The 27,984-nt window shown below is 54.4% G+C and overlaps 2 protein-coding genes across 2 annotated transcripts in view; one reads left to right on the top strand and one right to left on the bottom strand.

Annotated features, from left to right (window-relative positions):
* Window positions 1–32: 32 nt before the first annotated feature.
* IGFBP5 (insulin like growth factor binding protein 5) lies at window positions 33–23,383 on the top strand. The gene is made up of 4 exons (XM_080600817.1): window positions 33–1,511; window positions 18,321–18,547; window positions 18,693–18,812; window positions 19,176–23,383. Exons 1-4 carry the CDS (start codon window positions 1,181–1,183, stop codon window positions 19,305–19,307), a joined length of 810 nt encoding a protein of 269 aa, XP_080456943.1. The 5' UTR covers window positions 33–1,180; the 3' UTR covers window positions 19,308–23,383.
* Window positions 21,144–27,984, bottom strand: part of IGFBP2 (insulin like growth factor binding protein 2) — a gene marked incomplete at its 5' end in the record, with an annotated part of 68,769 nt that continues 61,928 nt past the window's right edge. Inside the window, one exon of the mRNA XM_080598735.1 lies at window positions 21,144–27,941. Within this exon, the coding sequence (XP_080454861.1) occupies window positions 27,774–27,941 (168 nt within the window). The 3' untranslated portion in view covers window positions 21,144–27,773. The remainder of the gene's footprint in view (window positions 27,942–27,984) is intronic.

The raw sequence follows: 27,984 nt of genomic DNA, 5'->3' as shown, positions 1-27,984 counted from the left end.
TAAAAGACAGCCTGTTCTGCAGTATTCAGTCTCTTTAGAAACTTCTCCAGGGGAAAAGTGTTGGGAGATCTACAAAGTGGATTTTTTTTTTTCCTCTTTTCTCATTTTTTTTTTCCCCCTTCCTTCCCCCCCGTTTTTACCGCTCCTCTGCAGACTTTGCAAGCAACCACTCTAATTTTGCAGAAAACTTTTTTCTTTTTTTTTTTTGCCTTTTCTTTTTATTTTTTGCCTTTTTGGGGGGCTTTTTTTCCCACTGTTTTATTATTTTTTATTTTTTTTTTTTGCCTTTGCAAATCTTGGAAGAGGAAAGCGGGAGGTTGAACAGAGCCGATCGAAACACAACTTTGCTTCATACCAAGCTTCCCAGCAGCTCGCTGCGTCGGGAGAGACTTTTTCTCCTCCTGCAGAAGAAAGGGGGAGGGAAGGGGAGCTTTGCATCCCCCCTTCCTTCTCCTGCGGGGCTTTCTTTTTTTATTATTATTAATTATTATTTTTTATTATTATTACTATTTTTCTCCTGGCTGCTTTGATGCAATAAGAGCAGGACACTGGTTTTCAAGGAACTTTGCTCCCTTCCCAACCTGCCTCCTCCCAGCCCTTTGGGAAGAGTGTGCGTGTGCGTGTGAGTGAGTGCGTGAAGTCGCCGTCCCCCCCCCACCCCCTCCCCCGGCTCCCCCCGCAACCTGTGGGCTGCAGCCCCCCGTGCAGCCCCCGCACGCTTCTCTCCCTTTCCCCCCCCCCCCCCTCCCTTTCCCACCCCCCTCTCTTTTTTGCGCTCCCGCAGATCGCGGTGAGAATCCCCCCTTTCGAGGCGAAAAAAAAAAAAAAAGAAAAGGAAAAGAAAAGGAAAAAAAAAAAAAAAGCCGGCAGGAGGAGAAAAAGCAAGAAAGACAAAAAGCCCCAAAGCAAACCCAGCCGCCCCCCCCGCAGCCAAAAGCAAAGCGGGAGGCTCCCGCACCCCGCCAATAACCCCCCTAAGCCTGGGGCGCCGGCAAGCGGGGGCTGCGCTTTCCGCCCTTTTTCTTTTTTGAATTCGCCGATTTTCTCCGCTCCCCCCCCGACCCCGCAACACCCCCCCCACCACCACCACCACCACCTCCGAGCCCCCCGGAGGGGGCCCGAGCGGGTAAGCGAGCTCCGCCCGCCCCCGCTCCCCGTCCCGCAGCATCCCCCCGGCGCGATGCTGCTGCGGCTCCTGGTGCTGCTGGGCGCCTGCCCGGGGCTGTCGCGGTGCCTGGGCTCCTTCGTGCAGTGCGAGCCTTGCGACGGCAAGGCGCTGTCCCTCTGCCCTCCGCCTCCCCTGGGCTGCGAGCTGGTGAAGGAGCCGGGCTGCGGCTGCTGCCTCACCTGCGCCCTGCCCGCCGGGCAGCCCTGCGGCGTCTACACCGAGCGCTGCGCCCGGGGGCTCCGCTGCCTCCCCCGGCAGGGCGAGGAGAAGCCGCTGCACGCCCTGCTCCACGGCACCGCCGTCTGCCTGAGCGAGAAGAGCTACCGCGAGCAAGCCAAGGCCGGTGAGTGCCCCGCGGCCGGCCGCCTCCTTCGCTCCCTTTCCTCCTTTCCGTCTTTTTTATTTTTATTTTTTTTTTTAATCCCCCGGCCCCGGGTGCGTTTCCCTGCCCCGCCGCCTGCTTTTTCCGCCTTGCCGCCTCCCCCCCCCCAGCTCTCCGCTTGCTTTTCCTCTCCCCCCCCACCCCCCCCCCACTCCCCTCGGGCTCTTTTTTTTTCCCTGCCCCCGCTCCCCCAGCTCGCCGGCTGCGTTTTGCAGCGGTCCAGGTGCTCTTCCGCGCCCCCGCTTGCTTTTCCTCCCCGCCGGCTGCTTTTCCATCTTTCGGCCCCGCTTTTCCGTCCCCGGCTGCTCTTCCGTTTCCCCTCCCCCCGTTCGCTTTTCAGCCTTTCCGGCTGCTCTTCCATTCCCCTCCGCCACCACCAGCTGCTTGTCCATCTTCCCAGCTACTTTTCCGTCTTTCCACCTGACTTCTCCCTCACGCACGCACCCACCCCGGCTGCTTTTCCATCCTTCCGGCTATTTCCCCCTTCCTTCCTCTCCCTGCCCCTCCACCCACTGCTTTTCCAAGCCCCCGTCTTTCCAGCTGCTTCTCCACCGCCACCACTTCCCCTGGCTGCTCTGCCACCCCCCTATTGCTTTCCCGCTTTTCCAGCTGCCCTTCCACCTGCCCAGCTGCTTTGCCATCTCTGCGGCTGCCCTTCCATCCCCTCAGCTGCCCACCCGTGCCCCCCACCGCCTCTCCAGTCCTTCTTCCCATCCGCGCCCCGGTTGAACCTCCCGTTGCATCATCTCACACCCCCCCATCCATCCCCGCTGGGTTGTCCCATCCCCGGCAGAGAAGTTTTCTTCCCCCACCTCCCAGAAACTTGTTCCTGGTCCCAGCTGCATCGCGGTCCTTCTCCAGTTGCATCCTTTACATCTCTCCTGCATCCCCATCCTCGCCCTCTCCAGGACCCCCTTTCTCTCCGCTTTGCTCTGGGGCTCAAGCTGGGCTCTGCACTTGAGATAAAAGGGTCCTTCTGGGCAGGGCACCTGCCCCATCCCCAAAACCCTCAGCTCCCCCCGGGTTTATCGCTCAGCCTCCCTCCTTCTTGTGGCCGCGGCCGCCTGCCCCTCCTGGCTGCCTGCTGCTGGACCTCTTTGTTGGGCAACGGGTTTTAGCGCTGGGAGGTGAGGAGAGCAGGTGCATTAGGAGCAGGGAGGCTGTGGATGCAGAAACGAGCGGCGGTGTCGCTGACGGTCAGACAGAAGGCATTAAAAGCCAGCACGAGGGCTGGCGCGGTAGCAGCAGCGCTAAGCCAAGCTTCTGAACTGCTTGCACCTTGCACGTGACAAAAGCACGGCAGAAAGCGCTCCTTCGCTTGGCCGCTCGGTTAACTCCCACTTCTGGGTCCTGCGGCTGGGACAGGGACAGGTCCCCTCTGCTCCTCTGAAAGCTTCTGTCCTTCTGCCATGGCATGCAGGGGAGGCGGGGGGGGGTCTGCGAGTCCAGGGGACCTAGGAAAGCACTTTGGAAAAAAAAAAAAAAAGAAAGAAAACAGAAACAAGCTCCCCCCCCCCTTTTTTTTTTTGGTTCAGGAAAATGTCATTTTAGCTTGTTAGCAAGCTCCTGCTTATACCGGCGCAATGGGAATCCGTTTCTCCTTTCCAGCACCTAATAAATCCTGGTGCTTTTATTATTTTTCCCCTTTGCTGCTTGCAGGCAGCGGTCATGCTGTCGCGCTCCATCCTTCAGAGCAAAACCAATTTCTGTGGGCACGTATATACATTGACGTATAACTTTCCCCCCTCCAAATGACCAAAACTGTCCGGCCCTCCCCTAAAAGTGGCCAGAAACAGCAAAACAGAGCTGGGCCTTCTGCAAGGGAGCTGGATGGGGTGAGGGCCGGGAGGGGAGGTGCGTGGGGTGCGTGGGGAGCAGAGGGGGAAGCCGGGAGCTGCTGCCCCGTGCGGGAGCCCAGGAAGCCGTGCACGAAGCCGCTGACGGCCGAGCTATGCGAAGTATCCCCGAGCGCGTCATCCGCCGTGTTTATTTACCCTGCGCGTGTGCGTGTGTGTTCGGGAGGCAGGCGGTGTGGCCAGGAGGTGAAGCCATGCAGGCAAAAGGCAGCAGCAGCTGCGAGAGTGGGGCTGAGCCTTGCACCCATAGGCAGGGTGCCTCGTGCGAACCGAAGGCACCCCAGAAAGCTTTGTGTCTTGGCTCCCGGTGTGAGCCTCCTTTCCTTCCGCCTGCCTCGCTCTGCCCAAGGAGCCTGGTCCTTTAGCAGGTGCTCTGCTTGCAAACTCTGGCTGGTCGCCTCGTAACGTCGCTGCTTTTGGTTAGCTTGGGATGGGGAGCACCCTTTGAGTGAACAAGGAGAGGAATAGGGAAGAGGCTGCAGGTTTGTTGCAAAAGCAACCCCCGGCACCACCTGCAGTTGCCGTTCGGGCTCCCCGAGTGCCGCAGGGGGGCTCTTTTCAGTGGGTTTTGTTTGCAGGTGGGAGGTGAGCCCTGGCGGGGAAGGCTTCTGCAGGAAGCCGCAGCAGACCAGCAGGCTTCTCCCGAGCTTTGCACGATTGAAAAAAAAAAAAAAAAAAAAAAAAAAGAAATAAAAAATAAATCAAGAATTCCTGAGGATGGGAGAGGGAAAAAACGCTCTTGGCATTCAGCTGGTAGTGTGTGAGAACAAAGTATATTTTCATAGGCGTGTTACTAAGCAACGGGGCAAGGAAAGAAATGAAGTTTGACTTGAACTTTCTGGCCTCTGCCAGTTTGGCCAGCAGCGCAGGGACTGTGTGCTGGGGAAGCTGGCCTGGCCCTCCGATCTATCAATGACCAAAATTGGCCCTGAGCTGCGAACCGCTGGGAAAGAATCAGCACTCTGCGAAATCAACTCTGGGACAGTGGCGAGGACCAGATCAAACTGCATTTCTATCTATTTCTGCACTTGTGCTGGCTGAGCTGAAAATCACAGATGCTTTCCTCCTTATAGCCGAGGTGGAAAGGCAGCAAGAATATTGCAGGAGCTCGGCGCTGGGAGGCCGGGCTTGGCTGTGCTGCAGACCAGATGTTTCGCGTGGGGACAGGATGCTCCTGGGCACCGTGCCTCAGTTTCCTCTTCTGTAAGCTGGGCACGGCAGTGCTGAGAAACGCTAGGGCTCCTGCACAGGATGTGCTCCTGGCTGGCGAAGAGGTCGGAAATGAAAGCAAATGTGGGATTAAAGGGCTTTGGTAAGGCTCGTTTTAAGTAGGCTGATGTGTAGGTAGTGACAGGATGGTCCCTGTAGTCCTTGCTGGCACAACAGTCAGACACCGTCCTTTACCGAAAGCCAAACACCGCTGCTGTAATTGACATTCCTGGTTAAAAAAAAAAAAAAAAAAACATGAATGAGCTTCATTTATGGCACAAGCTTCAGGATTCTGGGTTTTCTCTGTTTTGTTTAAGTTTTGTTTGAAACACACCGCGTCTTTCCATTTTCGCTGCCCCGTGCTCCCGCCAGACTTCCTCCTGCTGACACAGCAAGGTCAGGCCGAGCGCCGGGGAGCGCGGGGCACAGATCGCAGCCCGCCGCCCTGAAACAGCTCGTGGAAAAACAAAGGTTGTCAAATATTTCCTTCTCCTCTCTCGTTCCTTCTCTCTTTCTAGAAAGCGAGCGAGACTTGGCAAGTTTCCCCACGAAACCGTGCGCCAACGATAACCAGGAGGGGAAGGGAGGGGGGTGCGCAGAATTAGCGCTAAGAAAATCGTCTTTGCTGCGTCAGCTGGAAGCAGGCGGCGGAGGAGAGCTGTGGAGCCCAGGTTTCCTGCGGCTCCTGTTGGGTGCAGTCCTTCATCCCGCCCCAACACGTTCCCCCCCACCCTGCTTCTCCTTCCAGTGCTCTTCCCCTCCCCGCCCAGCGATGCAGGATGCGGGCGCGGGGTTTTGGGGACACGCAGCAGCAGCTGTGGGCTTGGGGAAGGAGCCGTGCGGTGCTGAGCACCGGGTCTTTTGTGCAGAGCAGCTCCCGAGCTGTCAAGGCAAAAGCTAGTATCAACAGGCCTGCAAAGCCTCCTATCCGAAACAGGAAAAACCCCATTTTTCTTTTGATCTGAAGTTTCAACAACAAGAACAATATATTAAAAAAAAAAAAAAAAGAGAGAGAGAGAGAAGGTGAAATCCATCAGGTGCCAGCAAGAAAGCTGGGTTTCTGCGGTGTGCGTGTACGGGGGAGGGAGGGATGGGGTGGTTCAAACAGGAAAGGAGGGGCCTTGGCTGGAAAGACTTTTCAGCAGCCTGGTTTCTAAGGAAGGAGCAAGAATATTAAGTAGTTGATCCAAATGAAATTCCTGCCTGGTGCCAGCAGAGTTCACCGGAGCAAAGACGTGGCTTTGTGCGTGCATGCGTGCGTGCGTGCGTGCGCGAGTGATGGAGCGGCTCCAAGCTCCCGCGCACGTCTGTCAGCCTGGACCCGCTCCCAGCGAGCCCGCCTGGAGCTGTACCACCGCCTGCAGCACTGGGGCTGGCCTTACATGGCAGCCTCCACAGATACGAGGGATGCTGGAGGGAGGCCGCGTGCCTCCTCCCATCAGTGCTCGAGCACCAGCATCCTGTGCCCGGCACACGTTTGGCACACGCGTGTTGGTAGGGCAGGGAGGAGGAGAGGCAGCGAGCGGCTGTGCCTGCGAGCACAGCACGGTGCTCTGCTTCCTCCTAACGTCGGCTGTGAGCTTTGCTCGCTGCACTGAGCAACTTCGCCTGCTCCCCGGTTGCGAGCGCCCATCCTCGACGCAAGGAGCAGCAGCAAGAGCTGATTTAGCAGTGGTGGCTCCCAGTGCTCCTCACCCAAACTGGGAAGCCTGGGAGCACAAGGAAGGGGCAGGACAAGCTGCTGAGAACTGTCGTAGCTCGTTTCACCTGCGCTAACGCACAGGGCAGATAAAATGATCCACAGTATGGCAGATCCTGCCTGTATTTTTTTCCTCAGCAAAGTAGTGCACATTCAGGGGCGGACATAAATGAAAGTGGGATTTGGCTGGAGCACACCTGCCCCTCTACGTGGGCTGCTGAGCAGCAGGGTTGTTACGTGTAGGGAAGATATCCCTGTGAGCATACACACACGTGTACCCATGTTCACACACCCACACATGCCTGCACAAACATTTAGTGTGTGGAAACACACTCACAAAGCATTTTTGTCTCTGGGGGCAGAACGGTTTCCAGGCAGCACGCATAAATTGCTCCGGTTCTGCTTACGACTGGCACATGGGGTATTTGGCCATAAAGATCAGATATCGGCGTACAGAGAGCAACCTACCTGTTCCTCCCGCCGAGGGCTGAGAGATGAGATGCAGCAGGTGAGCATATCAAACAACGGGAGGTAAGGGAGGAGATAGAGGCCAGATAGTCCCCCCAGCCAGCTGCGTGGATCTGAGCTCACACGCCGTGTTTGGACGTGGGTTGTGCTTTCGGGATGGATGAAGTCTATGTTAAATACCCCGAGAGCCTGAGCAACTGGAGACTCCCCAGCGAAGGTGTGGACAGGCTGTGGCTTGCTGAGGGCAGTGCAGCCACCTCCTGCCCCTTGACAGGGCTGGAGGATCCGTGCAGGGGGCACTGGGGCCTGGTGGAGGAGATGGAGCCAAGGGCACGGACATGGCCGGGAGTCTGCAAGCTTCTCTTTGCCAAGGCAGCAGCACGTGGCCTTTGGGGAAGTGGGAAAAAGGACATGAACTGAGAAAAGGTGGCCTTTTGGTGATGTGGCAAGCTGAAGACAGGAGAAATAACCTGAGAAGGAGGAAGCAGCAGGACCTGAAGACATGGTGCACGCAGAGGTCAGAGATGATCCAGAGGGTTTGGCCTGGGTGAACTCCTTGGCAGCCTTCATAATAACCACCTAGTCATTTGTAAGGAGTTTTTTAACAGGTAGAAAAGATTGGTATCATCCATTTATCCTCAGGATAAGTGTAGCAAAAGTATGAGGATGCTCTGCTGCAAGGAGGGGAGGGCAGGTAACCTGTCAGGCTGGAGAAAGCCTCCAAGCTGGGTGTCCCCAGGGCTGCTGTATGTTGCAGAGCAGGGTGGCAGCCGTGCCATGCTCCGAGGGCCCAGGATGCCACTGGAGATGGCCAGGCACAGGTCATGCTCCGTGTGTCAGCCCGTCCGGGAAGGGTCGTGTCGCATCTGGTGATGAAGGAGTGAAATCCCCTGTCCTCTCCCCTCCGCTCCCCCACCAGACGCTCTCTTTCTATTCCTTCAGCTGTGTAGCCAAGGCAACTCTCAGCAAGATGTTGTTTTTGAAGTGGCTCTTTGATGCTAGTGATCTAAGGGGACCCCTTAGTGTTTATGTCAATCCACCGGTTCGCAGTTAATCCCAGCAGGAGCCAGCGTAATGTGTTTGCAGAAGTTTGGGACTCTCTATGGTTTGATGTGGGCAAATTTGCTCTCAAGGAAGCCATTTCTCAGCATGTTCTGGTGGATCTGTTGTCTGCTTATGATGTTTCCAGGATAAGTGTGTGAACTGCCCATCAGTCCATGTCACAGAGCTGCCAGCTTCTGGCTGGGACACCACACCTGCCTCATGCTACAGCCTGAAGGAAGGTCCAAGCCTCCCTCGGCTGCACATCACTCCCTATTAACCAGGCAGGTCTTGATCCTGAAAGGTGCTGAGTGCCTTTTCTCCAGGGATTGAGACCCAGAGCACCATAGGCCTTCAGGCACCTAATCCCCTCCTTGCGGGCCAGCTAATTCAGTCCTCGAAGGACTGTGAGGCGGAAAGCCCAGAGATGCTGTTGGCTTCAGTAGGATTGGAAAGCACTTAGCAGCTGCCTGCCTTGAGGGCTGTTATTGCAGAGTTTGGTTTGTTTGCTTGTTGGATGGACACAGCTGGTTCACTGATGGAGATAATTGTTATGTTGATGGAGATTGCTGGTCTGGTTGCTATTTAAGGGCAAGAAGGTAATCCTGTCAGATACTTAAGGAAATGATCCCCCAGCTAAACAAGAGAGGGAATGTATCTTAAAGTAACTTTAGGGGCAAAGTTGACTAATAGTCATATTTCTTTTTTTGCAGAAAACCAATAGAAATATTTTCTTTTCCCAAATTCAGATGGGATTTGTCCTCTGAAAACAATTAAATCAACAGACCCCTTCATTATTCATGCTTAAGAAATCAGATGTTATGCATTGGACTAATGATGAAAATCTAGTAATTAAGACAGTGAACAACCATGGAACCTGGCTTTCACTTTTTAATTTAAATGAGATGCAGGAAAAGAGGAAAAAAGTTTTACTAGAAAGTCTCATTACGGTGTGCTAGTCATAAAAGACATACATTTGGCTGTGTCAGTCACTTTCATTTGTGGCTTCAGCTTTCCTGAAGAAATGGCAGAAATGGGTGAAATTTTACTGCATCATTTCATAAGCATTTCAGTGTTCAGTTATTTTGTTTTGTAGCAACAGGGACAGCTTGAGGTTGTGGAAAAAAACAGTGAAATGCAACAGGGAATTAATTCTGGAAAGGCTCAGGACCTGTTGCAAAGAGCGATCCATTGTTTTTCTTGGAGTTTCAGACCCCAAAATGGAGGTCTGTACGTTTTGCTGCGTAAAGGGACTGTTGATGCTTTTTAACATTTCAAAGCATCTTTACATCCTGCTGGACCAAAGGGAATCAGGCGGTGTATGCCCCAGTGCAGTGTAGGGGGGGGGAAATGGCTAGGAGGGACTAGAGCCAGCGTTTCAGATCAGGCTTGGGCAAGTTTCTGCTTAACAATATTGTCAGAGTGTGAACATTAAACTTCTGGTACTTTTATGTGGTACTGCTTAAGTGGACTGAGGGATTAAGAAACGGCTGGGCCTACCCAGGCCTACTCTGCTTTCTGACAGAAGGAGCCACTGAGAAAGCAGAAGGGAGGCCTGAGGGCAGAGGTGGAAATCTCATCACTGCGAGCTTGTAAAAGTTAGGCTGGACAGTGCATGTGACGATGTGTCATCTGGTGCTGACACAGAGATGAGCAATGGATGATCTCACAGATCTTTTCCATCTGGTTTAAGGCAGAGCTGTGAAAGTCAGGCCGAAGGCCTAGAAATTAATCCAGGCTAGGCTGGAGGTTGCAGTCACAGCTGTACGTGTGAAATATTTGTGGTGTTTGGCCAGTTCTTGTTCAGCACCTGACACAGGTGCATCTCCAGACTCCACCTGATGTGCTTTCATCTCTTTCTAGAGGGAGGAAAAAGGTTTGGCTTTCTTGGCTCTTTCAGATATTGGTTGCTGTTGGGTCTGACAGAGACCATCGTTACCATAAGCGGGGATGGATCTTGTGATGGAGACCACTGCTCTCCAGCGTGACCAGCCTCTCCCAGGCTCTGTTCCCAGTTGTTAAGAGCTCTGCTCAGTGTGAAACAAACAAATTCAAAACCCTGAGAAGAGATGACCTGAAAAAAAGTCTCACTATGTCCTTAGGAAGTAAGGAGGTGTGATGGGTTGGAAGAAAATCCTAATAGCAGATGCTTTTCAGGTTATCTCTTCTCAGCTGGTAGCCAGATGAGCAGTTCAGACCCTTTTGTTTTCATTGAGAAGACATGAAAGCATGTTTGTTTTCCATGAGGGGCTTCCTTTCTTTTTGCCACAGCTAAACCTCATAGAGAAACTGTCAGTAAACGATTCAATAATGTCTGTCAGGAGCTACTCCAAATTTTCCTCACTTGTACCGTCAGTTAGACAGAGACAGTCAGGCAGTCTTCTTCCCTGGGTTTCCTTCTTTGTTCTTTTCTGCTCTTAGTTGGCAGCACAGTAGCTTTTTTGATGCCTTTACTAGAACCAGTGGAATCTGCCACTAGGGTGGATTTGTTGGAAAACATGCAAGACTAAGAAAGACTGAATGATTTCATCCTTTTCAGGAAGGAAAAATATGTCTTGGTCACTATGATATTGAAAGTTGATTTATCTACATTTCTCTGAGTTGTTCTTCAATTCAGCTCTCAGCTTCTTCTGCAGCTTCAGCATATGGAATGGGGAACATCTGTAGTCTCCAGATGATGTGAAGGAAATATGTTTTATCTTCCTATCATCAGTGCATCAGCTACAGGGGCTTCTTGATGTAAATCTAATCCTGAAATACTTCCTTCCTCTCCACTTGCCAGTTCAGTTCCCTGGAAGATAACTGTTCAGGAAATGTCAGGGTGATCCAAGCAGCTATCTAGAAACAGAGTGCCTGCAATTTTGCAAGATGGGGCACATCATCATCATTTCATTGAGATGGATGGATATTTGTTCATTTTTAATACAAGGGAGAGACCCAGAAGTTTCCTAGCTCTTTTACTGGTTAGGTTTCTTGGGTTCCATCTCACCAGAAATGGTTGTTGCCGGGAACCCCAAGCCTGGCCAAGGCCTGGCTCCTCCAGCACAGCATGGACGCTTGGAGCCTGATGAACTAACAGCTAGCAGCACTTAGGGAAGGAGGTTTTGTCATGGTGCTACCCATATCTAAACCTGATTTTCTCTTTGTTCTGGAGAGTTGCTCCGAGGTAGTTTTATTCTGTGGCTGCAGTAGAGAACGCCAGCTTAGGAAAGTATCATTTGGCACACAGCTATGGTTCCAGCTCCCATAACTTTACCTCTCCCACCTCCACAGCATTTGCTGGCAGTGCGGAGAAGCGGTGCTGACCCAGAGATTCATTCCTACAGATAGGCCCTGTACTTCCGCAGCAGACCTAAACATGAGTTGGTTCCCTTGAGAGCTCCTTCCCACATGCTGAGCTGCATTTCTCCCCCATCCAGCTTTGTGTGAAGACGCAAGGTCATCAGGACAATGATCTCCCTTTCTCATGCATCATATGTGAACCTGGGGGCAGCCCAAGCACCTGATATTCACGCTCTGCAGGTGAGCCCTGGCTGATGCAGCAGAATCTGCATCCACAGGTTTCTGCTGAGGAGACATTAATCTCCTGAGAAAGAGCTGGTCGTCCAGACTACTTCAGCAAAGTCCAAACACTAACTTAAGAGACAAAGGCCTCAGCACAGAACATCTTTTTGCCATCTGTCTTCACTCTCCATGGTTCTTCAGGTGTTCCTGAGCAGCTCCTAAGCACCCTGCTGAGTCTCAGCTTGATAAAATGGAGATAAGTCTTAGCCTAGGTTTGAGCACTTGTAGCTCTTTGGCTGCTTTTCCATCTCTTTCCTGAGCTTGGTCCCATCAGTCCGTGGCTTTCTCTTAAAAATTGTTTCTGTGGGACAAGAGAGTGAGGTTCCAGAAACATTCACCATGCTGTTTTAGGGATTTAAAGTACTGGGGTATCCCAGAACTCTTTTTCCAAAAGCTCCTGTGGCTTTTGGGCTGTGGTCTGTGGATTGTTTGGACTTGTTTCTTTTATCCTGGGTAGGGGACTGGGCATGGTGGGGCAGAGTGGATTTTTTTGTGGGCACTTCACAGTGCTTTAACTGCTCAAGACTTCCTTGCAGCACTCTGCAAATCACAAAGGCAATTTGCTTATTGTGACAACTGTTGGGCAAATTCCCAGTGAAGGAAATAGAGTCTGGGTTTTCTTACCAGTGCACCTGTGTATGTAAGGCAGTTTGGCACGGCTTCCCATGACAGCTACGTCACAGGCTACAGGGAGACCAGTACTGAAGAGGTGGTGGGATTTACCTTTCTTAGCTTCAGCCTATGTGAGACCACAGGAGTCACAGGAAAAGAGACTGGGGTCTCCAGAGATATGTCCTTCCACTCTAAAATCAACATCTAAGCCAAATGACGGGGCTGGTTGCAGTTTGGAGGGTGCAGTATCTCCACAGTGACCTAGACATGGAGTTTAGCCATCCCAAATCCTCTGTGTTAGGTCCATCGTAAATGCCTGTTGCGCATTTTGGGGATTTGGGGGAGGCGAGGTGGCCATCAGCAGAGGTTGTCCCTTCCAAGCAGGGCTGCTGCTTTCCAGCCCATCTCAGTGTGTGGTGCCTCCTCCCAGTCTCTCGTCGCCTGCGAGCATCACCAGCGCGCTCCCGCGCCGGCCCACCGCTGAATCCCCACCAAAGCACAAAAGTTCGTCGAAAGTCCATGGCGCCTCGCAGCTGGCTCTCCCGTAGCCAACGCCCCGGGCTAGCAGAGGGACCGGCTGCAGCCTGCGGCCCTGGCCCTGGCTGCTGCTCCTCCTGAGGATGGACGGCCGCCGCGGATGCCTGACATCAGCGCCTGACTTCACCGGGGCGGTGGTCCGCGGCACTGACCCCAGTCCCGGGCATCACGCCGCAGCCGGCTCCGTGCCCACTCCGGCGGGGTTGGGGGTCATTTGCCGTCACGCTGGGGGTTGTGCCTGCAATGGGAATGTAAGCGAGCTTTTCTTTGTTAGGGCAGTGAATGGGCTGATCCCCGCAGCCCCTGGGGAGCTCAGGAATGCTTTTGCTCAGTTGTGCTCTCCAGCTGCCAAAGGGCGCGAGCTGAGATGACCCTCCCGGTCCCTGCCTGCCTGTCGGGAATGCAAACACTGTCCCCGTGTGCTGACCAGCAGGGAGGGAGTTTTACTTTCCTGACGTGGTCGCAGGTGCAAGTGCAGGCTGGGGAGGAACTTGCCTGCCTGTCCCAGGAGGTTTCGGTGAGGGTCAGGCATGTCCCCTCCTCTGGAGTGGGAACAAGAGGGGCAAATGCACAGATTTTTTTTTTTTTTTCCTAGGCAGAGCCCTAAGCCCAGACTTGCTGCATAAGACCCAATCTGAAGAAAAATAGGTACATCTCTAACATGAGCTGCAAGTGCTACAGCTATTTTCAGGGGCAGCACTGACGTTCCTCCTCTCCCAGCCACAGGCAGCTGCTTCATGCTGCCCAGCAAGAACCGGTAGCAAAAAAGGATGGGGAGGAAAAAGAAAGGCACTCTGGCAGGTGCAGGGCAGCAGAAGACAAGCACTGACTTCAGCGTTGCCTTTGCCTGCATGTGCGTACAAAATCCAGCAGGAAGATGTAAGACACCAATGTGGGGCTCGTCAGATTGTGGAGGTGCAATAGGGAGGAGGCTGCGGCTGTCTGTGCCAGGGAGATGTTATGGGTGAAGCCAGGAGGGAGTGTCTGGATCTGGTCCTGATTAGTGCTTTGTGGTTCCTATCAATGGGAACTGCAGAAAAAGCCCTTCCTCTGTCCCCCAGCCTTTCCCATACATTTTCCCTTTTCCAGCTCCAGCATTGCCTGTGTAGATGCCCGATCCCAGAACGTTTTCCAGAAAGAAAGGCCAGGGTGTCAAAGATCACCCAACCAAATTCAGAAAACACTACGTTGTTGTATGCAGTGGTGGGACAGAAACCAGGATCCTTGAAAGACAGCTGCCACCAGGGACCCAAATCCCATTCGAAAAGCAGGGTATGGGGTCATGCATGATGAAGCTCTTCCCTTCACGGGAACACTGGGAGGTGGCACTCTGTCCTGGGGGTAAATCCTCCGTGGTGTAAGAAGCCATGTTTCAGCCCTGGGTAATGCAAGCCTTAATTCCCATCTCACAAAGAGCCCCTCAGAGGGCCCAGTCTGGGGGCAGAAGGACTGAGCGACTTCCCAAGCTCTCCACCAGTGACATTTGCTGTCATTCCCATGCTAGAGGTTTAACTAAGGTCCCCGTTATGTCTTTCCCTAACACCTTCCTGCTCAAACGGTGTATTATGTTAGTGCTCATGCTGTAAATAATGATCATCATGATAATAATCAAGCAGGCTGTTGAGCAAGATCAGAGGCAGTGGTTGTGCTTGTTCTCCTGAGGTGCACATGGCTTTTTTTTTTTTCCGGTTTTTGAACAGGACAGCAAGTCCTGTAGCAGCGGTCTGTGGATGTAACGAGCACGGATCATTAGCAGCAGCAAATAGGTACTTTTCCTACCTCCCTGCCAGAAACCGATGGAAATTTGTTACGAAAATTCAAGCCTCCCAGTCATTTGGAAAACGCTTCCTGCAACGCGAGCGAGCGGGGAGGTGTCGTTCCCACACACCCACGTGCACACGCGCGCACCCTGTGCGGTGCCCAAAAGCCTCCGGAGCATGAAAGCACGTGGGCTGGGTTTGGGGCCAGGTGCAGGGAGGTGCACAGGCTGTTCTGCGCGGTGACTGTCGAGGACAGTGGGAGAAATTTGTGGTTTCCCTGTCGCTGGTATTTTGCTTTATACTGGCAGGGTGGAAATGGCTCCTGGAGGGAAGGACCTGCTAGGGAGCTCATGCCAGCCAGCTCCAGCATTAAGCCCTCATCCCCTGGGGCAGGGGACAGCCCACACCCAGCTAAGGATATTTTCTGCCCCCCAGGGCTGATGGGAGCCTGCATAAATTAGGACAGCAGCTGCTGGCCCGACTGGTGTTGGGGACCTGCGAGCTGGTCTCCAGGTGCTCTCCAGTCTTTCCCTGGGTCCCCCATGGACACCACAGTGCCAGGACCAGAAATGAAGTCATGGGGTGGCTCTGAGTCGAGTTCAGTCTCCTGCCTTGGCCATAGGGTCTCCAGCCTCTTGAGATTCCTACAGCCCAAGTCCCACCTCTCGGCTAGCCGCCATCTTCAGCTTGGCCACCAATGTCACTCTTCTGTGTGGCCATCGGGTCTGGAACATCTGCTGAGAAGCTGACGTCTCTCCAGTTGTGGGGAGAAGGGGTGGCGATGTGAGACTCACCCACCTCCTGCTGCCCGTTGGCCGTGCCCTGTGCCCGGGGCTGAAACTGGGAGATTTTGGATGCTCTGCCTCTGCAAACAGCCGCCTGCCTGAAACCCAAGCACCAGGTTGGCAAGGCGGATGGGAGTTGGCTCTGACTGTAGGCGGGAATGGGCTGTGCATCGGGCCAGATCCTGACAGCGAGGGAGGAGATACTCCAGCCTCCTTCCTGAGTCTCAGACAGGCACAATTAGGGCTCATTCGGGGAAATTGGGCGTTCCTCCCGCCAGCGTCTCCTTGGGAGCAGACACGCAGCGGTGCCAGTGCTGCCTGCCACGAGCCAGCCGCGGGTGGCAGATGGAGGCTGAGGAATGAGCTGGTGGGTGAGGATGGGTGTGGGGGCTTTGGAGATGCTGACACGGTCCCGGTTGCATGGGGTGGCTGCCGGTTGATGGGGGTGAGATGGCTGGGGGAGAAGGTGAGGACTGGGGGCAGCTGGTGCTGCTGCTGTGGCTCTGCCCGTCCCCTCGCGTTGGTACCATGATGGTCCCTCACCACCTGCCCAGAGCTCGTCAGTAGTTCGTATGTCAGAGACCTCTGCCCTTCCCTTTGTCTAAACTGGCTCGTTAGAGTCAAGTTAGAGTCACAGGTGCATGAGCAGGGACTGCTTCAGCCTCCTCGCTGTAGGAAATTAGGCTAAAAATCACCAGAGGGTGGAGGAAAGGGATCCATGGAGTTCTCACCAGAAGATCAAGATCTAAACCAGGCACTGTGGCTGCCTCCGTGGCTGGCTGGGCATCGCAATACAACAGCCGGGACAAGGCTGCGTAGCCCCAGCCCTTCCTCCTCCTGCAGCAGCCGGTCCCTCGGCCCACCCCGAGGTGTCCCACCGCGGCCAGCCCTCCGCGCGTTGCTGCTGAGCGTGGGCCTGTGCGTGTCAGGGAGGGCGAAGGGCAGCTCCCCCTGCCTCCGGGCAGCTTTCAGTACCCACCAGTCCTTGGCTCCCTCTGCAGAGCATCGTGCTCCTGTGCTTCCCACCTGCCCTCGCCGAAAGGGCTCCGCGTTGGGCCCTGGCTCGCAGCCCGCCCTGGCTTGCTGGCAGCCTGCAGGAAGCGGAGGAACAAGGTGTTTGCACAGGCTCGAGTTGCTGGCCATATGAGCGGACTGAGCCGCTGCAAACACCCATTGCACCATGAGTCCGGGGGACTGGACACGCTGTGCTGTTTTTCTGGATCCTCGCTGCCGTGTCCCGTTTGTTTGTTGTTGGTTTTTGTTTTTGTTTTTTTTTTTTAGGGCTGCCCAGGTAGCTGCGCCTCTCTCATTTGTTATTACATAGGTAATGAGCTGCATGCTGTCGTGTTAGGGCAGGGTGTGAATCCTCCCCTCCTGTAGCTGCTATAGGGCAGCCCAGGGAGATGCCCCAGCAGTCGGTGCCAGAGGGGGCTCAAAGGACAGAGGTGGCAGCAGTGTCGGGGCTGTGGAAGGACTTGTTCACTGCAGTTGTCTCTGGTCTGCTTTCAGACCTTGGATTGCAGCAGCATCTTGTGACAAAGCTTGAACTTCTACTGCACCCCGTACATTCCCGATGTAATCAATCTCTTCCCTGTCCCATGTCCACCATCCTCTTATAATAGAGGAGTGACTTTGAATCCAGCAGCAAGACAAAAATACAGGCACATGAGTGTCACAGGGCAAAATGGCAAGAGGATCCCGTCTTGGAGAGACGTGCAAGTCCCAGGGATGATGCATGGAGTCATTTATGTGGCTTCTGGAAGTTAGGAGGGTGCTGAGTCTGGGATGCTGGTCCACCTCTGTTCTCGTGGAAGGAGAAAAAAAAAGGGGGGGGGGGGAGGTGGGAAGGTGGTTTGTTTGAATAAATGTGTCCACAGAAAACTTAGCAGCTTTTGTTAGCAGCTTTTGAAAGTGGGGACCTAGTGACCAGCCTGTCCCCTCTGCTACTTCTAGGGCCACCCACTGCATGTGCCAGGATGGTGTTGCCATCAATCCCCAAGCGGGTGTCCCCTGCCGGGTGTCCCCTGCGCACCACTCTGCAACCTGGTGGGGCAAAGCCGTCTGCAGGGACGCTCCTGTCTGCCTTGTTTCAGCCCCCCTGGTACTTGTCCTCCTGCTGTGGTGGCTTCTCCCATGCCTGCCTGCTGGCCCCAGCACAAATCTGGCGGCATCAGCACCGGTCCCCTGGGAACCAGGGGCTGGGAGACCAGCAACCTCAGGAGCTAAACCGTATTCAAATTTAGTCCAGAAATAGCCCTTTTTCACTCTGGTGGCTGCACTAAAGGTCACAAGTCAGCTAAGTTTAGCCTGTCACCAGCTCTCCTATATATAACCGTGCAAGGGCTCCTGACTGCATCCTGCCTGTGCAGGTCACGCTGGGGCGATGCGAGGCGGTGCACAGGGCCATGGGCAGAGCCTAAATGTGCTCCTCCCTTGCCTGCGGTGCCACTGGTGGCAGCTGTAGTCAGGCAGCACTGCTCTGAGGCATTGCCACAGGCTTTGCCAGGGGATCAGGGCTGGGTGAGCCCCATGAGCGTGGCTGCAGGCTGAGGACCTTTGGTGATCGCAGCGCCTGTCGGTGTTCAGCATCGTGGCCAAAGCGTCTACCCAGCCACGTGGCGGCTTTGCTGTGTGATAGTCCTGGGCCTTGGCGTCATCTCATCTTTGAGCGCACCTGGCTTTTGCTCTTGCACCTGCAAGGTGGGGAGGGATGGGAGTTTGTCGCTTAATGCTCCTGTCATTGCTGAAGAGAGTCTTCTCTGCCACGTTTTGTGTCCCCTCTGGCCCTGTCTGGGTGTGGGATCACCCTCCCACCAGTCTCCCTCCTCTGACACCCTGCAAACGGTGGCGACCCCCAGCTGCTCCGTGCTCACAGACACCTTCCTGGGGCCACACAAAAGCCACAAGTCCCACACAGTAGGATAAAGCCAGGACTGTAGGCAGGAGCTGGAGAAGTGTTTTCGGGGAAAACATCCTTGGGCACGAGGGCTGCTCTCACCTCACACAGCTGGGCTGTAACTCTGCTAAAGCCTCTTCTTCCTGCTGGCCCCTTGAGGGTTATACCAGGAGCGAGACCTGGGGCATTCCCAGAAGGGACCTGGAGGACAGATACGTTTCCATGGCCCTTCTTTGGTCCTTCGTGCCCTTCCTACCCAGTGCAAAGATGTCCTCTGGGGTCAAACAAGCAATCCCCAGTCAGCCGCTGGAGACCTGATGGTCCGGTGTCCTTCCCCCTCCAGAACGGGAGTCCCGTGAACATGAGGAGCCGACCACGTCGGAGATGACAGAGGAGACCTACCCGCCCAAGGCCTACCGGCCCAAGCACGGGCGCCTCTCCGAGCTCAAAGCCGAGGCTCTGAAGAAGGACCGCCGGAAGAAGCTGACCCTGGCCAAGTTTGTGGGCATGGCGGAGAACACGGCACATCCCCGCGTCGTCATCCCCGAGCTCCGGCAAGAGTTTGAGCTGGTGGGTGCCGTCCCTTTCCGTGGGAGGGCTTGGTGACCACGGGAGGGGGTATGGGGGGGGTGGAAGGTGGAACGTGGGGACATTCGCAGCTCAAGGCTCGCCGCAGGGTGCTCCCCACCTGACGTACTCCGTTTTCTCCTCGCAGGGCCCTTGCCGCAGGCACATGGAGGCCTCCCTGCAGGAGCTGAAGAGCAGCCAGCGGATGGTCCCCCGTGCCGTCCACCTCCCCAACTGCGACCGAAAGGGCTTCTACAAAAGGAAGCAGGTAAGAGCCCTGTGGAGGCAGGGATGCCCCTCACCCGGGAGGCTTTTCCCCGCCCTCCATCCCAGGTGGAACAGATGGAGGTTTTTTTTCCTCCACCAGGCTGGTGGGGAAGCAGCTGGGAGCCTCTCCGGGCACGGTTGGTGCTCGGTGGCCTTGTTGGTGGCTCTGAGCATGGTCCAGCCTGAGCTGAGCATCCCGAAGCAGCTGGGAGGGGAGAAGGAAAAGGAGAGCTCTGGGCTGGGGGAGCAGTGGGGATGGAGGTGCTGGGGTAAAAGCGGCAAAGCGCAGGGCTGAGCCTCAGCTCAGGAGGCTCCAGGAGGCTGGTGACAAGCTCCTGATCTTTGACCTTCGGTGTCTCCCCAGTGCAAGCCCTCCCGAGGCCGGAAGCGTGGGCTGTGTTGGTGCGTGGACAAATACGGCATGAAGCTGCCGGGGACTGACTACCTGAGCGGAGACCTGCAGTGTCACGCGTTTGACAGCAGCAACGTGGAGTGAAGTCGCATCCCCTCCCTCCGCCCCATCACCACCCACCCAGGCTCCCTCCCACCCTCCCCTCCACACCTCCCCGCACCCCGGGACTCCGATTCCTTTCATCTCATGTAAGAAGAAAAAAAAAGAGAGGAAAAGAAAAAAGAGAAAGAAAGGCACAGAAAATAAAAATATAAATAAGGGATAAGGAAAAGGAGAATGAAAAGAAAAAAGAGAAGTTAAGAAAGGACAAGGAATAAGAAAAGCAGGAAAAAAAAAAGAAGAAAAAGGGAAAAGAAAAGAAGAAAAAAGAAAAAGAAAAGAAAAGAAAAGAAAAGAAAAGAAAAGAAAAGAAAAGAAAAGAAAAGAAAAGAAAAGAAAAGAAAAGAAAAGAAAAGAAAAGAAAAGAAAAGAAAAGAAAAGAAAAGAAAAGAAAAGAAAAGAAAAGAAAAGAAAAGAAAAGAAAAGAAAAGAAGAAATTGAAAAGAAAGAAAACGAAAATGGAAAAGAAAAGAAAGATGAAAAGAAAGAAGAAAAGAGAAAAACAAACCCTGAAGAAACTGAGGACTCGGAATCTACAGCAGCGTTTTGACAGCAAGGACTCAGCAAGGAAAGGACAGAGCCAGAGACAAGCCAGCTTCGGCCGCTCCGCCATCCCGCACCTCTCCCTGCACCACCCGCGCCCCCGTGCTGCTGAGCAGAGCCCACGCCAACGTAGGAAGCTCTCCGAGTTGGTGATTTTCTAATTGGGGTTGTGGGCGGGGTGAATTTTTCATTATTTTTTTTTTAATTCTTTCTGGATTAGCTAGTCATTTTCTAAAGGGTCTGGAGAGAAAAGCTCGCGGCCACCAGCGTCTCCACTCCTTGCTCCGTTCTTCTGGAGTTTCCTCCCTGCATCGCCGGGATGCACTCGAGTCAATCTGATCTCCGTCCCAAACGACCGCCCCGATCCAGGCAGATTTGAACCATTCTGGGAGGAAGAGGAGGAGGAGGAAGAGGAGGAGCGGGACTGCTGCGCACCTGGAGATGTACCGGGGAGGGACACACAAGCTCCTGCAACGGCACGAATATCCCCCGCAATATTTGTGGACTTCAAAAAGAAACACTCCAGAAGGGAGACATATCCTTCTCAGTGCAGTTCCTCTTGACCGGGAGGTCAGAAATCCGAGTTTTGGACGAGTGAGACTCCAAACGTCACCCATCCGTGTGTGGAAGCATTTGCTGTGTGCGTGCACACAGACATGACTTCTCCTTGCAAAACGTGCCTGGAAACCTGCAATTTGAAGGCTTCACTGCAAGCAAGGGGAGAGCTGCTGGACCGAACAGGGAGCAGAGCTACGGAGGTGCCCCGAGGCCCCACCAACACCAAGGGCTGCGTCCGAGCCGGCTCTGCAGATGCTCCACCACTCCCCAGAGCGAAGCAGGCATACATGGGGACAGGGGACCGGGGACAAAACCCTTCACCACCCTTTGCTGCCACAGCGAAGACCAACTATGGAGATTTTTTTAATTATTTTTTTAATTATTTTTGTTTTCACAGCCAAAAAAAAAAATAGTTTGCTCCAGGGGGGAAAAAGACTTTATTTCATCTTGGGTTTTTGTTAAGGCTGGTTTATAGCCTTTCCCAGGGTTAGGAAAACACCAGTCTCCATCCTTTCACACTGAGGACACTGCTCATGTCTGCCATGGCTGACTCCCTCCACCATCTCCCCATCCTGCAGTGAGATCCTGCAACAGGTCCTCACACTTCACCCAGGAACCATGTCCTCATTCAGTGACAGAGGCCACCGCGAAATGGAGACCCACTGCCTCAGGCATGCTTGGACAGCTGTCAGCTGCCTTCCTGACTATTTCATTGTGTCCTTTTTTTTTTTTTCTTTTTTTTTTTTTTTTAATTTTCCACATTGGATTTTGGGACTCATTTCCCCATGACAAGGGTCTCCGCGACTGCTGCGCTGGGAAATCCTGCAGCAAAGGGGAGGAGAAGGAGCTGTGGAGTCTGGGCATTGCAGCCCCGGCACTCAAAACACGCACCTGGAGCCATCCAAAGGATGCGGCCAGTCTTTGGGGGAGGATGCAGCCAATGCATCCCCCAAAGCTGGTCTGAGACTCTTGGGGCTGGACAGGGAGGAAGAGGGGGCCCAAGCACCAGTGGGGCCAGGATAGGAGGGACTCAGCACCAGCTCTGGTGAAGGCTCCTCTCCGTCACTGGTTGGGTGCCTTCATAGTGTCCCGGGGGACGGCATCCCCACCACCACCACAACCAGGCATCCTGCAAGGATGCTTTGCCCTAATGAGGGCAGGACTGGCTGGCCCCCAAGTTTTGCCAATAGACTTCCACGGAGACCCAGTGGGGCACGTTTGGAGCTGGGGGTGGAGTGCCTTCCTTTGCTGAAAAGAAGGGGGGAACGGGGGGGTGAGGAGGGGCACCAAATGCAGATCTCTTTCCGTCCATGAAAAAGAAAAAGAAAAGCAGGAGTTAGGCAACCCCCGTGGTGCTGGAGGGGAGCTGGGGCTGGGGAGGGCCCCCTTGGCTCTGTGGGGCTGATGGAGCAGGGTTGGATTGAGCAGGATGGGGGGGGGGGGTGAACAGGATGGTGAAGGGGGGGTGGAGGGGTGGCAGGATGGAGGGGGAGCCCGTGCCAACCCCCAGGGCCACAGGCACCGTCACCGCTGTCTCCCGTCTCCTCCACTTGCCAGTCCCCATGCAAAACTTCCCAACTGTTATAGGCCAGTACCACCTTCCCCAGTGCCCCCCCTCCCTCCCTCCCTCCTCCCTCTCGTTCTTGCTTTTTTGTTTTTGTTCATTTTGTTTGTTTTGTTGTTTGATTTCCCAAAACTTGAAAGCCTTTGGCTGCAGAGAAAGGAGCCGTGCTGCCCGGGGACAGGCAGGATGGGAGCGGGCAGAGGGATGGCAGCTCCCCACGGGAGGTCTATTTGGGAGAACTCAGCTCCCAGGGGACACAGACCAGCCTGGTGGTGGCCTTATGATGCAGCCACCACCGTGACACTGGGAGGGGGACGGAGGAGGACTCCCTGTCCTCCCCATACAAAGTGGGTCCCAGCTGTGGCCCCACGAGCTCCAAAAATCCGTCGGGCGGTGACGAAGTGCTGCCGTTCTCAGCGGGCAGGTGGAGGGACCCGCTTTGCCTTTGGGGTGGGAAAACCAGAAGGGGTGGATGCGGGAGCCAGGCGAGCGGCACGGGGACCGAGGCGCACGGGGAGGTGCCGGCCATTTCACGCACCAGCGGCCGCAGGGTGAGAGGAAAAGGCTGGAGCAGGGGTGAGGACAGCCCTTGGACCACATCTCCCAGGGGAGATGTTCAGCAGCTGGGTTACCCCTTGTCTGTACTGCAGTGGCCTTCGAAAACCACTAGTACAAGAGCATTTTGCACTATTTCTCTGCTCCCTCTCTCTCTTCCTCCTTCTCTTTTTCTCCCCTTTCCCCGTGAAAACTTTGTTGTTGTTGTTTTTTTTCCTTTTTTTTTTTTGTGTTGTTGTTACTGATTTTTTTTCCCAAACGGAGCATTGTATATTTAACAACAGACAGCTCACCTCGCTTCCAGACCGCTGTCCTGGCCCTGGCGAGGAGCCCTGCGCACCGTGCCCTGTCCCCAGCCCCGCCAGCCGCCCGCCACTGCCACTGGGACAGACGTCACCACGCACGTCACCCACCGTCACCCACACTAGTTCACACACCAGATTCCGAGTTTCCTGCCTGGTCTTTTTTTTTTTTTTTTTTTTAATCTTTAAGCAATACTCACTACACATTTTACGGTAGCTTTTTATAGCTTTACATACATACGGTAGCTCTGTTGTTTCGTTTTGTTTTGTTTTTGTTGTTTTTTTTTTTCCAGTAAACAAGAAATACTCATAATCTTACTGGTGGGAAAAAAAAAAAAAGCAGTTTGTGAAAAACTGACAATGGAAGAAGAGCTTAATGCTCTGTTTAGCATTTTGTACTTAAAAAAAAAAATCTCACATTTTATTAAAAAGTGAAGATTGCTGTATACTATTTATTCAACTTATAATTTATGTTACTCTTTGATCTTTGTCTTTTCTCATGACAAAGCATTTATTTAATAAAGTTATGCATTCAGTTAGCTTGTGCCTGACCCTCGTGGAGCGTCTGTGTGCCGGCCCTGCCCTCAGCACGCTGTGCCCAGGGAGGCTCAGCCAGCCCCGCAGGGTGCTGCGGGAGGTCCAGGGCAGGGCCGGCGTGGTGGCAAGGGTTGAGGAGAGCTTTAGACTCCAGAGCAATCTGCTACGGCAGCAGTAAAATCGCGAGGTTGAGCTTTGAGCAGGTTCTGCCAGGTTATTTGGGGAGAGAGATTGGTGCCGGTGATGCTGAGCTCCCAGCTGCTACCCCAAACAGATCCACAGTTTGGGCCACAATGTTTGAGCCTCAAAACGCCACGGGCGAGGGGAAGTCCTGCCCCAACACCTCGGCATGCAGGAGCATCCCCAGCCCATCCCTGCAGAGCAGCCTAGCCCAGCCAGGACGTGGTCTTCAGAGACCTCAGGGTAGCTCTCAGTGCCCCTTCCCACCACCGCTGTCCTTACCAATGCCAGATCCCCAGATCCAGCCTCCCCTCCACCCACACCACCCTTCATCCTCCCACACACCCGCCCTATGCCCTCCATCCACCCCAGCTGCCAGCATCGCCCCACGCGCCCACAGAAGGGCAGGACACAAAAACGTCCCCTTCCTCCCCAAATGAGGACTTGAAGTTGCCAGTGGCGTGCCAAAACACGTCCCCCCCATCCTTATCTACACCACGCGGGGCTGGCTCTGCCTCCTGCTCACCCCAAAGCCCCTGGGGGGCCAAACCAGGCTGTGGGGTCACCCCACACTGCAGGAGGCAGCCGGCACCAGGCGGCGCGCTGAGCCTGCCTGTGCTGCTTGCGCTGCCTGAGCTGCTCGTGCTGCTGGGCAGGGAGGCGCTGCTGCTGCAGCTGGCAGGCGTGCAGGCACTGAAAGCGGGCTTTCCACCCCAAAAGTGAGGGTACTACCCCCCCCAGCTCACAGGCCAGCAATTCATACTCCTACGGGCAGGCTATGGCTATGGGCAGATGTAGAGAATAGCTATAGCTACGCGTACTGTCTCATTATGTTGCTTACATTAAATATTATTTGCATTATCCTAGTGTATAATGTATGCTGTACTAGGACTGCAGTTTGCCAGTGCAGACAGCTTTGTGTGCACACCAGGCCCCGCGGGGCTTCCCCTGATACCTAAGTGCTGCTGGCTCTGTCCTTGCAACCCAACCTCCCACCCCATCACCCAAAACACACAAAGCTGGGCAAGAAGAAGCCCCAAAGCCCAGACCCAAGCTGTGACAGCCAGCAGAAACGTGCATGCACACACGCACACCCTTGAGGACGTGTCACAAGGCTGGGGAAATCTAACCAGCAGCTCTTTGCTCCCCTTGCCGTACAGCAGACCCTCTGCCCCTTTGCAAGTAGCCACCAGTGCTGGGCTGAGGGCTCCTCTCCCCTCCCGGCTCTCAGTCCAGGTACAAAGCCACCCCCAGCCCCTGCACGGGATGGCAGCCCCAGGCATGGCTGTGCTCTGGGCTCCTTTGCCACCTCCCCCAGCCCTCTTCGGGCAGGGTGCTCTGCCTGCCCCCCCACCCCCTGCCTTTTCTGGGTGCTCCCCCCCAAGCTGCCCAGCTAAACACAGGATTTGGCTGCCAAAATCCCTCTGGGGACAAAGGCTGGCCGCGCACCCCAGGCCCAGCAGGGGCAAGGCCCACCAGGCCCGCCCACAGCACGTTCCTCACAAGGCCCCTGGTTAACCCCAGCCACATGGGGCCTTGCCCTCAGTGCTGCAATTTTAACTGAATATAGCATGGTTTGTTGTTATTCTGTGTTTTGTGGTGGTGTCCCAAGCGCTGTGCTTTGGCCAGGGGAGTTTTCTCCAAGCAGCGCTCTGCCCAGCCCAGAAACTCTTCACGCAGCAGGCAGAGGAGACCAAAACCATCAAGACCTGGATGATCCATGGAGAACAGGTCCATCTGCTGGCTAACCAACAGCATGGTCAGACACAAGCACCAACTAAAACACTGCGGCTGGGAAAGCCGGGAGGAGCAGAGCTCCCTCACCCTTACAGTCTTTGGCCAAATATCTGCCAAGACCCCAAAGCGGTGCCCGCACTGGGCAGAGGGACCCTCCCGCGGAGCTCTGCGAGCATGAGGCTGGTCAGGGTGCTCACGCTACCCCCTCCCCACCAAACCAAGTGTGACAAAACCACCCACCCTTTTCCACCAAACCTGGCTGCCATCAGGCAGGGAAACGGTCTCCGCACATGTGCTGGCCAGATGCTGACTTGAGAGGACTCGAAGGCATGGTTGCATTTTGCAGAACCACAAAAAAACACCGCATGCAGCAGGACCAGAGGGGGGAGATGGGGGTGACACCAGCTCTTCCCTGCTCATACAACTGGGACCAGTAAGGATGAAAGCCAAAATCCCAGTGTCACTTGTTGGGCCCAGCATTTACAACACCCCCAGGGCAAAAGCTAAACAGGCCCAAATTTGTGTGTGATGCCGCAGGCAAGAAAACATGCTCTATTAATAGAGGGGAGTGGGGAAGGGGGGGGGGAAGATGACAGTTTTCTGGCATCCCATTTAATTTATTCCAACTTTATGCAGCTCAGCTTTTCCAAAAGAGAAAAGAAAAACAAAAGAAAACTTCCTGACTCCTAAACAAAACAAAAAGTACAAACTGCAGCTGAGAGCCAGCATGCACAAGGTTTACATGAAAAAGCAGAACACCCTTGGCTGTTAACAGAAAACAGGTAGCATCATTTTTACAGTTACTTGGCTTTGCATGCAGGTGCGTTCCTCCCTCATACGTTCTTGCTCCCTCTCACACATATCTCCATCGCTTTCCCACCACAGCCCCAAGGTCTTTTCCTTTTCTCCTCCACTGATACTTCCAAGCTCCCGCAAGGACACAAGGGGTTTAATATACACAGACCATCCATGCTCTTTCCACTTCAGATGTGAAACATAGGGACAGGAAGGAAGAAAAAAACAGCAACAAATCCCAGTGCTCCCTTTCCTGCAAAGCTTGGGGCTTTTTGCTTTTCCTTACCCAGCTTCAAGCCCCCAGATGAGGGATATCAGCAGGAGGACTCCACTGTGGTGTTTCTCCAGAAGCTCCAAAGACAGCGCAGTGACAGCACCAGCCCCTCAACCCCTCTGTTAGCAATGCCCACCCCAGCCCTGCCCAAGGTCCTGCAAAAAGCTCTAAGACAATTTGCTTGCTTTTAATGTAAGGAGAAGGATGTTTGCAATTGCTTTGCAAAGGGTAGCCATATTAAAAAGGGGAGGAAAAAAATAAAATCTCCTTGCTTAGGCGACGGGGAAGTTATTTATTCTCAGCGTCGGTGTGTTCTGTACAGAAAGAAATCAACAGGTGAAGTAACGGCAGAGACACATCGGTCCTCAGAGCGGCATGTCCAGTGCAAAACCTCTCAGAGTGCCTGCAATTGCTTGGCTTTAACCTATACAAACGTGTACGTGGGCAGACGGGTGCGTGTGTGTCCTGGCCTTTACAAAGCATGATATATACTGTACTTACAAAAAAAAAAGTGTGTGCTGAATAGCAAATGCTCACTCCTGTCCCAAGCGAAAATGGAGGGACAAGAGCAGCTGCTGGGAGTGCAGGTTTTAGATGAGTTTTTCCTATCTAGAAAGAAAGAAAGAAGAGAAAGAGAGACACTCCCTGGCTGGTTATCCTAAATCTACACAGGCATCCTTCCACCCAGCCCCGGCAAGTTCACTTTAGCTCCCTCAGCTTAAGCCGACCCTAAGAAATACTGGGCAACAGCCCTCCAAACCCCTCGGAAAACCAAGCGTTCAGCTCTGCAGTCACCCAGAGGCCCCATCCTCCTGGACCAGCAGGGCTGGCTGCAGCTAGGGGTGGTTTTGGGGGGGCTGTCTTGTTTCTATCCACTGGTGATGCCCCCTTGGGGGACGCATCCCCATTGCACTGGCATGTTCCAGCTGGGAAGGGGGGCTTTCCTCCTTCCCTCCCTCCCACACCGCATCCCGCGCCAGGACCAACAGGACACGAGAAGCAGTATTTACAGTCTTTGGTCTCGGGGGAGGGAGGGATGGAGGGGGAAGTGGGATTTTATTTTATTTTTTTTTATTATTTTTTTTCCCCCTCCCCTCCATGGCAAAGGGTTTTGCCTGCGGAAGGTGCCGCAAAGCAGCAGGGAGGGCAGGGCCACGGGGCGAGGAGCAAAAAAGACCGGTTCTCTGGCTGACATTGGGCAAAAGACTATAGGAAAGCAGTCCCTTCTCCTTGCAACCCCCCCCCACCGCCCTTCCCCTCCCCTCGTCCCTTCCCTCCCCAGGAGCCGGGCAGCAGGAGGGCAGAACGTGGGACCCAACCCTGGTCTCTTCCAGAGCCTAAAGAGACGCGCTGAAAACCATGTACAAATCCAGCACCAGGGCCACGGCGAGCAGGATCACGTCCGTCTACTGGCTCCGCAGGGCGTGTGCTCCCCGGTCCTCCTGCTCGTGGGCTGTGTAGAAGAGGTGGCACTCGGGGTCCCCACGGATGGTGGGCGCACCCTGGATCACCTTCCCGTGGATGGGGTCCACGCACCAGCACTCGCCACGCTGCCCGTTCACCGACATCTTGCACTGCAGGGAGAGGGATGGGGCAGGCGTCAGCTGAAGAAATACA

The sequence above is a fragment of the Anser brachyrhynchus genome, assembly GCF_964034855.1.
Source record: "Anser brachyrhynchus genome assembly, chromosome: 7".
Lineage (NCBI taxonomy): Eukaryota > Metazoa > Chordata > Aves > Anseriformes > Anatidae > Anser > Anser brachyrhynchus.
The sequence above is the reverse complement of the archived record's forward strand: the minus strand, read 5'-3'. Positions and strand labels throughout refer to the sequence as shown.